Consider the following 15,287-nt stretch of genomic DNA (forward strand, 5'->3'; position numbering starts at 1 on the left):
CTCTGTCAATTATGTCAGTTTGTCACATATTAGTAGGGCCTACGACGTCTGGATCAGTACAAATGCCTGGACACACTATCCGTTTGTTCCAGCTTGCAAAACGTAGTAATGATGATTTGATTTAATTAATTTGGGAATCGCCGGTGAGCAGCTCGATTTGGTCTTAAATTGGCACCAAGAACACAGAGGTGCAGCATAGGCTACTGTGGCAGGAGTGCACTTTATAGTCCAAGGCTGCTTGGTTTAAGGCAGGCAGTGGCTGTATTCCGAAAGGCTGAAAAGTCCATCTTGCAGTCAGGAGTGGTCTCTGTGTTCCAGATTACGTTACGTCAGTTAGCTAGGAACTTATAACCGCTGAATACTTCTCTCCACGTTTTTTTTTCCTGGATGCCCAGATTTCAACATTCGTCTCTCTTCCATACTAACTGTATCCAAAGCACCACGACATTTTGGGGTCAGGTGGATGCAGGTGTTTGCCACTGTCACTTCGCCTACGGGGTCCCAAAAATGGATTTTCTTTTTAGGGAAAGAAAATGGAAATATGTATCTAGTTTATTTATATATATAGCCTATGTATATACAATATTTTTTCTTTAATTAATAATCAGTGTTTCATATCAAATAAGTGTAGTAGGGCCTATACATCTAAAATACGCTAAGACTTTTAACCAAATGGAAACATTTCTTGCTTGATGCCTTGAATGAGAGATTAAATGAGAGATTAAATGAGAGATTGGTCCTTTAGAAAACCATCAATTAAATAATCATTCAATAACATGAGTTAGGCGAAGTTCACATCAAACCATATCTTTATAACAATCAATTCATTGAATAGATATGAATATTAACTTTCTTTAAATATTAGAGTGGTGCTAGATTTAAAAGTTGTAGCAAGTGCAGATAAGCAAACTAATTACTGTAAAGTAACAGTAATGTAACATATTACTTTTGGATTGTAAATCGCGTAGATACATTCTCCACCTCCCACACAAACGGATTCACAAATGAAATTGGACTTACGTGCACTGATTATGCTATAAGCATGAAAAGCTGCGATACACAAAAGCATGTTTAAAAAAAAGATTTAAAACAACAACAACAAACTAACAAAGTAACAAGTCCTAAAAATAGCGTTTGCAAAGGCAAATACCTCCCATGATCGTTTCTGCAATAAATTACACAAGAAAGTGCCGAGTAGTTTTCCTGGTCCATTTGATATTGGTTGACCGATCATTACTGTCATAATTCAAATTAGTGTATTGTCTTTGACACAATTCATAGATAGTTGCATAAGATTGTTCTATCTGGGCTTTTCAACAGGAATTTAAGTAACCTCTCAAGTCGATGGTTTTCCTGGTTGATTCAGGCCACCCATTTCATGCTCTAACAGCACTAGGGAATAAGGAGTATTTCTACAAATTTATCCAAGCATATGGAACAAGAAATTTGCAAAAGCATAATATAAATTAAGTCGTAATGATTACAAACCAAATAGATTTATATATACTATTTTGAAATTTAACACCACTCTTTACATTATTTTTTTTTACTAGTTTAAATATAGATCTAGATCTAGTTTAGTTGGCAACATTAAAAAAAAAAAAGTAAACTACAAGATGGCTGACAATATTATTAAGAATGCAGTGTCTGACAAAAATATTGATAGATCTCGATAGAGAGTTATTTTTTAGTCAATAAAAAAGTTAAAATAATATGGTTAGTAAAGAAATATCATTAATAAATAGATTTAGAATCTAAATTAGTACAACTAGAGCTTCTGTTTACATTTACATGACCATTCATCGGCTGTTTTTTTTCACTAGTCGTCAGTTACTCAGTACAGACTGAGACTACACTCTCTGTAACACTGCAGTAATACAGTAGTTCAGTCAGTATTTAGTTTATAGTTAGGCTAGTCACTAGTGTCTAGGCCTAGGTAGATCTAGTAAGTCTAGTGACACTAGACTTGACAAGTCAGTTTGTAGATCTAGTAGTGTCGTCGAAACTGTAATTGTAGTGTAGTCACAAAGTCTGTCTAGTCTAGAATCTAGAAATTCTAGATCTAACAGTGACTAACAGTACTAACACTGAACTCTCTCTCTACTAGAATTTACTAAGATTGTAACTAGATCTAGTGACTAGTCTACTCTCTCTCTCTCTCTACTCTCTCTCTCTCTGTCTGAGTCTCTCTGTGACTCTGCAGACTAGATCTACAGGTCTACACTGACTGCAGCTTTAATTTTAAGTTTTGGTTTACAGTCACCAGTGAGTCTTACTTCTAAAGTTAAAGATCTAGACTCATTACTACACTACACTAGTGAGTGACTCTAGCTAGACTAGTGGCTAATCTGTGGATAGAAGATTATATCTGGTATCAAACTGGTATGGGATCTAAATTACTATTAGATTAGAATCTAGGACTTAAGCTTAAAGTGAGTCATTATAGTGATGAGAGGTTCCTAATGAGTTTGAGTATGGACTGATCTATGCCAATGTATCAGCATCAGCCTATTGCTGTGTGAGTTGATGGCAGCAGGTGGCAGCTGAACTGTTCTGATGCAGCTTTATTACTTTCAAGTTTCATAGATGTAGTGGACAGGGAAGAAGAATGCTTGTTGCAGCTCTAGAGAAATTCCGATTTAGTGTGAGCAACATGCACTATTTCGATGGGTGGAAAAGGGGGGGGGCAGAAGTTACACTAGAATTCACAGACCACAAAAAGTGAGTTTGTTTAGGAGGGTGTTTTAAAGCTGGCCATTCCAATTTAACAGTACTTGAGTATTAGAATTCACAGGCCACATTTAACCTTAGTTAGGCTAATATTACAATATAATGCATCCTCTGTTTGTAACCCCTCATATCAAGAAAACATTAAGAAACTAGAGCAGACACAAAATAGAGCAGTGAGATTCATAACAAATGAATATTCACATTTGACTAGAGTAACACCTTTAGTAAAAATCATTTAATTTAGAGACCCTTCAGGATAGAAGACTAAAAAGTAAAGTAGCAAGATTTTAATTATCTAAGACTCAAAGCCCTTGAGGATGTCAATGTTAACAACTGCTTAGAATTAGCGATTACTAAAGAGCAAGTTTATAACATTTTCAAAAACGTCAACCCATTGAAAGCTGTTGGGCCTGATGGAATAAAAGGGCGAATCTTAAAAGAATGTGCTGAACAACTAGCTGAACCTTTCCAAGATATTTTTTCTACTTCATTACTAAACCATGAGATACCACCTGTGTGGAAGTCATCTATAATTGTACCTGTGCCAAAGGTTTCCAAACCAAAAGAAATGAATGACTATAGACCTGTTTCACTTACTTCCATTGTGTCTAAATGTTTAGAAAAATTGGTTAAAATGTCTTTCTGAATGATCTTTGTTGTAAGTTAGACCCTTTACAATTTGCTTACCAAAAGGGTAAAGGTGTAGACGATGCCATCCTAAATATTTTAAATTGTGTCTACAAACATCTGGACTTACCGAACACTTATGTAAGATTGTTCTTTATTGATTTCTCATCAGCTTTTAACACTATACAACTTCATTTACTCATTGAAAAGATGAAAGTGTTGAAGATTAGTCCATACTTAATACTATGGGCTAATGAGTTTTTTACCCAGAGATTGCAGAGGGTTAGGGTAAACAATGTTATATCAAATGAACGCATAGTTAACACAGGGGCGCCCCAGGGGGCTGTGACATCCCCATTGCGGTTCATTTGTACATCAAGGATTTTCAATCCGATAGTCCTTTTTGCTCCTTCGCAAAATTCGCTGATGATGCCGTTCTTCTTGTCCTGCTCTCAGAGAGCTCAGACGTAAATGAGTATTTCAGAGAAATAGAACACATTGAAAAATACTGTAAAGATAATTTTTTATTATTAAATGTAAAAAAACCTAAAGAAATGATAATTGATTTTTGTAGGGAAAAGAAGGAAAATGATGTTTCTGTAACTGGGGAGACTATTGAAATAGTGCAAACCTTTGAATACCACTATCCTAGACAATAAACTAAATTTTACTGCAAATACTGATTATGTCAGCAAAAAAGGGCAGCAAAGATTACGATTACTAAGAAAACTGTCCTAGTTTAATGTTAACGAAAAGGCCTTGGCTATGTTTTATCACGCTCACATTTGCAATATTTTAAGTTTCAATATCACTGCCTGGTATGGCAATTTGATCATTAAAAATAAAAATAAACTTTATAGAATCCTAAATGCTGCTGGTAAAATCATTGGCAAAAAACAAACCCCATTTGGGTAGTTGTTTGAGACAAACATCTATAAAAAAGCTAACAAGATCCTCAATATAAAGAATCACCCTTTGTGTCAGGATTTTGTGATTTTACCATCACAAGAGAGATACAAGACACCGATAGCAAAGACAAACAGACACAAACACTCTTTTGTTCCCCTGGCAATCAAATCATTAAATAAGAACAATCTGATATAAACTTTGTCACAAGTAAATTATGAGTGCGTCTGGTGTGAATGTACACTTTGGTTTCTTATAGTTATAATGTTTTTTGTTTGGTGTAATGCACAAATTGTAAGACGGACTATAAAGATTATTATTATTATAAAACACTGAACCATATTTTTCAAAAACAAAAACTAACAAAATACTTAGAAAGACACAAAGATAAAGGCATACTACTTGTACCATATTATATATGTATGTTAAGACAAATTTGTAGAAATATTCCTTCTTCCAGGATGGCTGCCTGGTCGTGCGGTTTGCGCGCTGGACTGTCGTTCAGATTTATCGATGGTCCAGGGTTCAAACCCTGCCCGCTCCCATCCCCTGTCGTCCTGCAGGAGGTTTGGACTAGGAAGTAATTATCTTCAACTTGAAGGAACATCCGAAACATGTAAAACAAACATTTCCCTTGTGCTCTTAGAGCATGGGATGGGTGGCCTGAATCAGCCAGGAAAACCAATGACTTGGCAGAGTTCAAGTCAATGATTAACATGCATGGCTAGATTTACCTTGGCTTGCATTATATATGAAGTAATCATCTTCCCTTTTAAGATAAGATAAAAGATGAGCATTTAAATGAGGGTAGTTTTATTGAAAGTGCAATAATAGAAGGAGGAGGGGTAACTGTGTTCATTGATTACAATCTAGTTTGATTGTTAGAATTACAGATAATCATACATGGTAATAATGTAAAAAAACTATTTGCAAGAATAACAATTTGTAACAATCTGTAATTATGAAGTAATAAAAACCACAATGGTCAATAATAAAAATAAGTAATTAAACACATCTTGAAAGAGTATATTTTCATTTTCAAATTATATACTAAATTGATAATCCATTAAATGTATAATCCAGCAATCTGAATGGAAGACGAGCTTTTTCTAACGAAGGCATAAGAGAACAGAACACTATTTGGCTTTATCGACTGTGGCTAGACATTCTCTTTTAATTTTAGAACATCTGGTCTTTGGCTTTCTACAATTTTCTGCTGGTGTGTAATACGTTCCATCATAGTCTTTTAGCATTCAACATGCAAAGATGATGTAGATCATAATATGGAATGTTTCACCCTATCTTGTAGTTGAAGAATGGTCTTGTACAAAAATATCCTTCAGTTTATTGATATTCTCTGGTAAAGTTTGTTAAAACTAAAGAAAGTGCATTCTCAGCACTGATCTAGAACATTTATTTATATATGGCTCCTTTTGTCTCAAAAGGCAATGGATGCGCCCAGATGAGTCACTGGTTTTGGTTTAATCTTGAGACGGGGCAGAATCTGGTGTGGCTAATCAAGCCAATTTTAGAGCGTCTGACTTTGCCACAATTCATACATGTGTATGCCTCTGATTCAGGGCTAGTGGACAGGGCAGCTTTCTTTTTTTCCCTCTTGATTAAGGCCGCTTAAATTCTTTTTTTCTCAGCGAGGGTTGTCCCAGCACTCACAGTCTGTCTCCATGCACTCCGGTCTTTGGCTATGTTTTCCCACATACTTTCGCTGATGCCTGTGGCTCTCATGTCTGGCTTGCAGACATCTCTATATGTTAGTCTTGGGCAGCCCTTGGGTATGACTCCTTCCACAAACTTTCTTTACTGTCATCAAATAGGTTATTAAGGAAACAAATACTATTAACATTCTGCCTGATAGATCTAGTATTGTATATGAACCTTCTCATAACTATTGCTAGTAAATTACCAACTATTATATTTTTCTATTAAAGGAAGATGTGATTGAGCATGTCAACCTAAAACCGGAGCCTTCCTATAGAAACAGCTCAGCTTCTGACAAGGCTCTGATGACTGCTGACAATCCATTTACTCCACACTATGATCTGTCACTCCTCCCTGAACACAGGCAGCCAATGCAGATCCCAAGCAATTCTGTTCTCCCTGGAGAAAGTTCCAGCACTGAGGTACCCAATGACAAGTCAGATGTTGCTGAAGATGCCATTGACAGTGAATCAGTGAAAGGGATATTTGGATGGGCAACTGTCGATGGCACTTGCATTCCCACTATCCTTAGAAGGCAAAAGAAATTTGTTTCTGTTCGGATAGTGGAGCGAAAACTGCTCAGCAAGTATCCTAATACATTTCCCGATGAGCTGGGGAAAAAAGATCCTCTTGTTAGTTATTTTATTACAGCAGCTGAAGCAAAACTTCTCAATGAGATCAATGTCACCCATTGTGACTATGAGTATGGGCACAATCCTTTTACAGTGAAAGATCTTATCGTAGACTTGGAGGAGTTTGAAGAGTTCTTCAAAATTGTGAAAAAGACATTTCCTGCAGAGGTTTTAGCTAAAATTGGAGGAGAACTCTCTTTATCAGCTGCAGCACCATTAGGGAAAACTGATCTTTCACAATGCTGTGGATGGATGCAGATTAATAACACTGTATCTCCATACATTCTGCGTACTGAAAATGGGAAACAAGTTAAGTTGGTCCCATTGTCTGTTATAGTCTATGCTGCAGGGCTGTTAACTAATTCAAGTGTAGATGGATTACTTCCTACACCGCAAGAATGTTCTTTTCTGAATGAAGCTTGCAAGACAGCAGGATTTGAGTTTGAGTTTGGTAAAAACACACGGTTAATATCTATTAATGAAGTTTTGCAAAGATGTCAAGTTCAGCTTTTTGAATTGCCATTTAAAAATCCTTTACAACACGCTCGTTACTTGGATTCACGGACAGGTCAGCCATCATCCAGTCCTTTAGTGACACCTATATCTCAGGCTAATTCTACAGCATCTTTGCACACACACCAGCCACCTAGGCCAGTGAGAGCATCTCCTAGCCAGCCAGCTAATATGGAACTGATTCCAGTTTCTCAACCAGATATAAACCCATTTTTATCTATGTTTCAGTCTCCTAGTCTACGTCCCCAGATGCTTGGCTTGTCTGGTAATTACAATGCTCTCCAACAGCATTATGCTGGCATCGACCCTGCACGCTTGCCTCTGCAGCGATCTCAGTTGATTGCAGACAATGCGGTAGACAATAGTGGTGCTGCCATTTCTCATTCAATCCCAGGATTATCTTGGCCAGGAATGCCTAGATTGCCACCTCCGGCTCATTCAAACACTTCTTCTATGATGGTCAAAACACCACCAGTCACCCCAGATCCTCCCATATCTGTGGCATATCCTCTTTCAAGTCTTCCTCAGCAACCCAAGATTTCTCCATCCATGCCAGATCTAAGCCATCCAATCTATCAACGCTCTCATGCACCACAGAGACCTTCTGTTTCTCAGCTTCTGCAGAAAGACAATTCAGCCCATATGGTCAGATATCCCCCACCTGTCACAGGATTGCCCCCATCACCTCATCAGTATGCACAATCGTCAGCGTTTCCATTTGGAGTCAACCAGTTTGATAGTTCTCTTTTTGCTAGGACAGAAATTCCAGATCCAAGATATCTACGAGACTCTACTGGAGCCAATTCAGCAGGTTCTCGGAGGCGAAGCCTCGAGTCTCCACAAAATTCTGCACTTCACATGCCCCACTTTGCTCAGTTAATGCACGCCACACCTGCATCTTATTCCAGCAATAATAATTACCAGAAAGCGGAGCTTTCTCGAATGATCTCTGCCTGCTTAGTCAATGGAAAAAGCATATCTTGTTTGAATGTGAATTTTTCACACCGTAAAGGCAACTTTTGTCTAGTTGAGGCTGTCTCAAAATTGTATTTTCCAACTGTTCCACTGGCTGAATTTGTGAAAGTTTTACAAACTATTTTAAAAGTAAATCTCTACGAATGCACTGCAGAGGAAGAAGCTGCCTTTGTTCAGTATTACAATCTTCCCGTCAACAAACTGAAGTGTAACAAAATCATCAGGGTAGATGACCTTGAGAACTACTTCCCTCAACTTAATTATATGTTTACCAAATGCTCGACAGAGCAGGCTAGTAAGTCTGATGCTCTAGCTGGGCATAAGAGGCGTGCCTCCTCCCCTCTCACTGGTCAGCCTTCCAAGATGCAGCATCCTAAATCGGAAGGTGTTAGCGGCATGCATCATGGCACTGGTGCAGGTGTTGCGTCAAATGGAGGTATGTGAGATCTTGATTTGCTCATCTGATGAATAATACATTTCTAAGTAAGTGATCCTTGTTTGTAATTTAGTCACTAGTAATGCTACATAACATTTTAGAAACTTCATTAATTGTCCTCAGTATTAAAATTGTTTTTTTTTAAATATGAATAATCAAAGCATCGACCTGAGCCTTGAGGAGATCTAAATGATAATCTTATATAATTATGGTACCCCGACAAAATAGCGCAGAAAAAATATTTCAGTCATTTTGAAAGAAATACTTTAGATATAGTAAAATATGAAGAGCCAATATTTTTTTGTTTTAATGTTATTATTTTTCAGTCATTTTGCAGGAAACACTTTAGATATCTTAAAACATAAATGTGCAAACAGTAAGCACAAATTATAAGCTAAAATGAATAATTTCAAAATATAACATTTATTTACATTCCAAAAGTGTACTTTGAAAACAGGCAAAGATAATTGTCAGATTTATACACACACACACATAAACTTTCTTAAAGTTAAATTTAAGAAAATCACGTAGAAATTCCATCACTACTTGAACCACATTTCAAAATCCTATATTTAGCAAGTTATGCATTTTAAACTTTGGTGAAAAAGAGGAATGATATAAAATTTTAAGTACTCTTGTTCTCCGCAAATATGGCATACTTTCAGATCTATTAATATTGAAAAAGATAGAGACATGCGCTATTTAGTCTTGTGCTAATTTGTCGGTAAATATCACGCTTTTTTTTGTCCGCGCTTTTTTGTTGGGTCACCTATAATTATATATTGGTAAATAAATATATAGTCTTCATTATATCATGTCGATATGTCAAAACTCTATAGCTATCCTCAAAGCTTTGGTAATAGCTATACTTTTTTCAATTCTTATTATTTACAGTTTTATATTTTTTCACCTACTCCCTTTCCTTCTCCTTATTTTTATTTTTATTTTTTAACCATGAGAATTTTAAGGTTATATATACATGTAGTGATATGATATTGAACAAATGTGTGTTGTATGCTTATTTTTGTGTTCTGATAATTACTAATTTTTTTTTTTGCATTGGTTTACCTTATTGCAGGCACACGATATCAAGCTCTTGATGCAGCTCCTGTGATTGTTATAGATGAGTAAAGAACTAATGATCCTCATCTACGTATAGAAAGGATGATGTCCACCTAGTATATATATATATCAATGAAAACAGCATGCTAGACATGCAGGATATTTACAATCAAATGTTATGATTTACTTTCAATGTATCTGCTAGGCAATAGTCACTCCAACAAAAGTATTATTTACGTTTCATCATGTGGTACGTCATGTTTAGGAACATGTTTGTTCTTCCTTCCATGTATTTGTTTATTTATGATAGAGACTTCAGGCCTAATTTCTTTGGTTGCTTCATTGTCTCTCAAAAAAAAAATCAAAATTTTTTTTCCTTATTGTCATGTTTAATTTATTTAATACATATGCTCTTACTTTTTTGAAATTAATTATTCATAACCTTAAACATGCTGTTACTTTTTTTGTTTAAACTTATTTCAGTTGTATCATCTCTCTTGCTAAAGGCAGGTAGAATTTTGGGATGAGTCTTAGATTTATACACGTTAATCTTGAACACAATTTTTGTCACCTTGTATCATGTGTGCTAAAGTTCTGTAAATAAATTGTATATGTGCTATGATCAGTACTTGAACAAAGAACAGTCAGTGTACAAAGTGTGTTTCTGTCTATCCTCACAATTTAAGCTTATTCATATAAGATATGATAGTGTCTCCACCACCCTATTCAATGAGCTTTGCCTTAAGAATAGAAAACACAAGCTTTGCTGACACTGGTCCCCATAGTGCTCATGTGCCATAAATCATACTTGTATTGATTATTGAAATTAAAAAAAAAATTACGGGGGGGGGGGCGCTAATTTTTTAGGGTTTAAAAAAAAAACGACAAAAGCCTCAGCTGTCAGCATTAATGTAGCCAAGAGGAAACGTTTTATTCTTGGATGGACCTGCACTTCTGTTTTAAATTTCACTGCCCCCTTCCCCCCCCCCCCCCCTTTTTTTTTTTAACTGCATAAAGTTCCCCCGCTAAGACCTTGCGATTCATGGAGCAGATGATGTTAAAAGGCGTCTGTTTCTATGGCCAGCTGTTAATGAGGGTGTCTTGTGGCCAGCACAACAACTGGCTTTATTTTCTTCAGCTATTTGTCAGTTACCCATTGGAGTTGAATGGGCTCAGGGGCATATTAGAAATGCCAGTCTTTATAGGACTTTGAACCCAAGACCCCTCACTTGAGAAGCCAAGCACTTTACCATTCAGCCACCTTGTTTCTATGTTAATTCTGTATGCATGCAAGACTAACGGTAGTTGTTTTGATTTTGGGATACTTTTCAGGAAAAGATGCCACTCAAAGGATTTCAATTTCTAAATAGCTTGAACGGTGGGGGGGGGGGGGGATAAATATATAGAATGAGATTCATCAAAACTGCAAAATGTTGCTTGAAAATTTGACTTAAGATTATTTACTTAAAGAAAAAAATGTCATTATTCCCCATAACACTTTAAACCCAATAGGCCACCATTCAGTATTGTTTATGTGATGTGAAGATACAGACACGTTTAAACTAGATCTAGTTGTTTATTGTAATCATTACAACAATAACTTCAGGACCCAAATTTTAGAATCTAAAAATCCTCATTCTTCTATTTAAAACAATTAACCAAAGCTTAGTTGCAGTATAGTTTTATTTTGATGAGACTATCATCTAAACCTAATTTGAGTTTATTTCCGACTTTTTAAATGATGTTTGAAAAAAAAAAGTTTATAAATACTGTAAATAGCAAAGTTGATATCCTTGTCAATTTGTAAATATGTATAGTTTGAAATGTGTATAGAAAAATACAAGTTCTTACTTTCTATAAGATTAAGGAAATCTGTAATAGTAAATAAAGTTTATAACTAGTGGACAGGATATTTCAATAATTAGAGTGCTGTTGGGCCAACATTCATTTACAAAATGAATAGTTGTCTGTAACTAAGGGCTTCCCAGTCACATAAATAGTCTAGAGTTAGTACGACTGTTTAACCCTCTTCTAGTTAAGTATGTTAATATACATACGTTTTTCTTGGTCAAATAAAAGGAAGATGAACATTTTTGTTCTTGCCCTTGCTTATGAGTAAGGAACAGTCAATAGTTGTATATAATGTTCATTTCCTTTATTTTCATTATATAATTTGTCATTTGAATGGTCATTATTTATTGATTATAATCATTTACATTTTATTTCCAACCCAATCATCATTAATCACATTATAATCTTTAACCTCCATCTCCCCCCCCCCCCCCTCCTTAATGTTACATCTTGTGTGCTGATTTGCTTAGTGTTGAAACCCCCTTTTCTCTCCTTAAACTGTACTTTTGAAAACATGGTTACTAAACTATGTGTGTGCATTGTGCCCTTTACATACTCATTCTTATATTTATAGTACAGTTTCATCCCATAAAAAAAGAATATGTTAGTACGGTAAATGTTTTTCTTTTGTATGTTACACATATCTTAAAATATCATCTTTTTCTTGACCAAATTAACTTATGTTACATGTATGTACTATATATGTCTTTGAAAATATTTCATCATATTGTAATATCGTCCGTATCTAACTGGTTGTGGCTTATAATTTTTTTTTAACCCACAGAAATTGTCAACCATTTGGATACCTAATGATATGAATTTTAGAGAAATATGTCTTATGGTGGTATTCTTTTTGTTCTTATACTTACGCTGTTTCCATTATCTCCTTGTCAAAGTAACTTTTTATCTTGTGTTGCTACAGTTACATTCATTGTGTGATACCAAATGCATCCTGAAGCAAGAATCTTAGCAATAATACTGGAAAGTTTGACTGGTCATAATGATACTAGTTACTTGAAAAGATCTTATCGTGCAAATAAAAAACTACAGTGATCCCTCGTGTATTGCAGGAGATGCGTCCCAGAACCATCTGCAGTGACTGAAATCGGTAAAGCAGAAATGGTATATTTATTGAAGTATTTTATACACTGTATTAAGGCTTTTTACCTCCTTACAAATCACTTTTACGCTACATGAACCTAGGTACTGTAGTGTACATCCCCACAGTAGACAAAATACAGTAATAATAGAATAATGGGGTTACAATGTCTTTCCCTCTTGACATTGTACTGAGCCAATCAGGCGCTGGGATAAAATGCAACAAGCAATCAATTATGTGTTTACCGTTGTGAGTAGCACATAGTTATCTATATATCTTTGGACATTTTGGAATATTTTTATGTTAAAATTCATAAAATGTCTATATTTCCACAGATTTAATTTTGCAGAAAATCTGTATAAAAGCTAAGATTGGCAAATTATTTTTCTCATTAATAACTTGTTAAAAAAACGCAACATAGCAAAGCTACAAAAACTGGAGTGTGAAGTGGTGGGGGATCACTGTCCATGATGATGTCTTTTTTTTTCTGTTTACTCTGTCGCAGCCTTTATCTAATAATTAATTATTTATGTTCTGACTTATTTTCCTGATTTCACAAGTGTTTTAAAATCAATTTAAGAAAATGTGTTTTGACCACCATTAATGTCGGATTAAAAACAGCATGTAGATAGACATCTTGAACACAAAAGTAAATCTTTTTTATCACCCTTTCAATTTTGTATCGCCAAAAAGTTTTCTTAGTAATATTACATTTGTGTGCAATTGAGTTTCTAGGATGTATTTTGTACAACAGTTTAAATGCTTACCTAAAACCTTTTTTTTTATCCCATGAGGGGCTGATTTCAGATAAGTTTTTGCTTTTCTGCATTGTTCCTTTTGTGAAGCTGCAAACCAGTCTTTATTTTAAATGTTGACGGTTTAAGAAAATTCTAGAATGTTTAAAGTTAGATATATGTATACCGGGTATATTGCTCCTTTGTGGTTGAAGATGAGGACATTTCTCAGTTCCTATGATTGTAAAGTCCAATCCTCACTTTAAAAGACCGGCCGCATATGCGGCGTGGGTAGGTTTGGTCAGTTGCAGGTAGGCCTCTCAGCATTTTGTTGGTTCAACACTCTTTCAAGCTGGCCACTCTCCTTAAAGTTAGATACAAATCTAATGGAAAACACAATGTGCAGTTACAAACTGCAAGGGTATTTCTTTGAATGAAATTGTTTCATTGAGAGTGTGTGTGTGTGTTTTGAGCAGGCGCAGGTTATTTTTCTTTCATGTCTTCATTTACAGTGATATTGGTCATTTTTGTTTTGGTGTGCATTAACTTATTGACTAAGTATTTTTTTCCCCTTTTGTTTGTTTTACTTTGTGATGATAATTCACTTTTGAGCCATTGTCACAAAGTTTTTTTTTTTTTTTTTGTATAGTTTCATCTTTAAACAAAATTGCAACTTATCTTAGGTGAAAATTAATTTCTTTTTTTAAAACACTGTTAGGAAAAGAAGCTATACATAATCATGGTGCAATTGTCAAACTGTGGATTATGTTCCCCATTTTAAGTAGACTTTTTTTTTTTTTAAATGGGGTTGTGCTGATAAAAGGGGTTTTAGAGGATAAAACACAAGAAAAAGCTAGGATTGTTTTTAACCAAATATTTCTGTGATAAGCTCAGGAAATGAGATTTGTTCCGTGCTCATTTTAGTTACTACTGGAAATTTTGTGATTGCTGGGCAAGAAGCTGCTTTTAAAAATATTTTTTTAAATTGAGTATTTGCTTGTTTGCAACTCGAAGTCAAGTGTGGCGTAAACAACTCGTACTAACATTGAGATACGAGCCAGACTTCGGCTAGAAATCAATTCCTCTGTGTTGTTCAAATGACTAACAGAATAGAAAAGAAACCAGGTGCTAATAATTTCCATTTCTGATACACTGACCTACAAATAATAAAGAACTGAATGAACTGGTTTATAAAAACACACATTATTTTTTTGTTTTGTTTTCAGAAAGATGTCTGGTGTACTGATATATTTGTATGCTAAAATCCATTGCATTGATGTTCATTTAGTTTTTTTTTTATAAAGTTTAAATATTAATAATACTTTTTTTTTAAGTCCGAGTAGACTCTTCACTTTTCATACTGAATTCTTAAATAGAAAAAACATTTATTTATATTCAAATTACTGCACACGTAAAAATATGTTTGAAGTGGTTGACAACATAGAAGAACATGCAGACTGTTAATCCGAACTACTCATTTTTTGTCCTTGTTTATGACTGATTTAATCTGATCTATTGATTGAAAATATGTCAACATATTTGTTAAAATACACATAGGAATTTGTGTAGCTCTTCTTATGCATTTATTAATTATATTTATGATCAGAAACTATGCAATAGAACAAATAGTGGGTTGTACTGGCTCACATTGATTTAAAGCTATTTTGTTTTGGGCCCCTTTCAGAAATGGTTTTACATTCACTAGTTATTAAGTTCAGAAATCAATCAAGGGCAATCAATCAGTAACAGTGATTTGTCCTTTCTACAGAGATAGCAAGTTGAAACAAAAATGTTTAGAAGCCAATAAGCATCGTTAGTAACATCTTAACTCTTTCTCTCCGTGAGTGTTTTTTACGCTGCGACGGAATTATTAAGTTTGCTTATTTTTACCCTAAAAAACTTTAAACTTAAACTTTACTAACTTTTTAGTTTGTTATTAGAAAATGTTATATTTGGTATAGAATTAAAGGAGAATGCATGCCATTTTTAGCTAAAACAAATTGATG

At 34.8% G+C, this 15,287-nt stretch overlaps 1 protein-coding gene across 2 annotated transcripts; it reads left to right on the forward strand.

Moving 5' to 3' along the window:
• The first annotated feature begins 1,596 nt into the window (after positions 1-1,596).
• Positions 1,597-10,575, forward strand: LOC106054299 (uncharacterized). 2 transcript variants are annotated; one of them, XM_013210109.2, is made up of 3 exons: positions 1,597-1,716; positions 6,210-8,582; positions 9,614-10,575. In XM_013210109.2, exons 1-2 carry the CDS (start codon positions 1,714-1,716, stop codon positions 8,541-8,543), a joined length of 2,337 nt encoding a protein of 778 aa, XP_013065563.2. In that variant the 5' UTR covers positions 1,597-1,713; the 3' UTR covers positions 8,544-8,582; positions 9,614-10,575. The 2 variants fall into 2 exon arrangements, with proteins under 2 accessions (XP_013065563.2, XP_013065562.2); XM_013210108.2 differs by having other exon boundaries at positions 6,210-8,535.
• The last annotated feature ends 4,712 nt before the right edge of the window (positions 10,576-15,287 follow it).

Source organism: Biomphalaria glabrata, chromosome 1 (assembly GCF_947242115.1).
Source record: "Biomphalaria glabrata chromosome 1, xgBioGlab47.1, whole genome shotgun sequence".
Lineage (NCBI taxonomy): Eukaryota > Metazoa > Mollusca > Gastropoda > Planorbidae > Biomphalaria > Biomphalaria glabrata.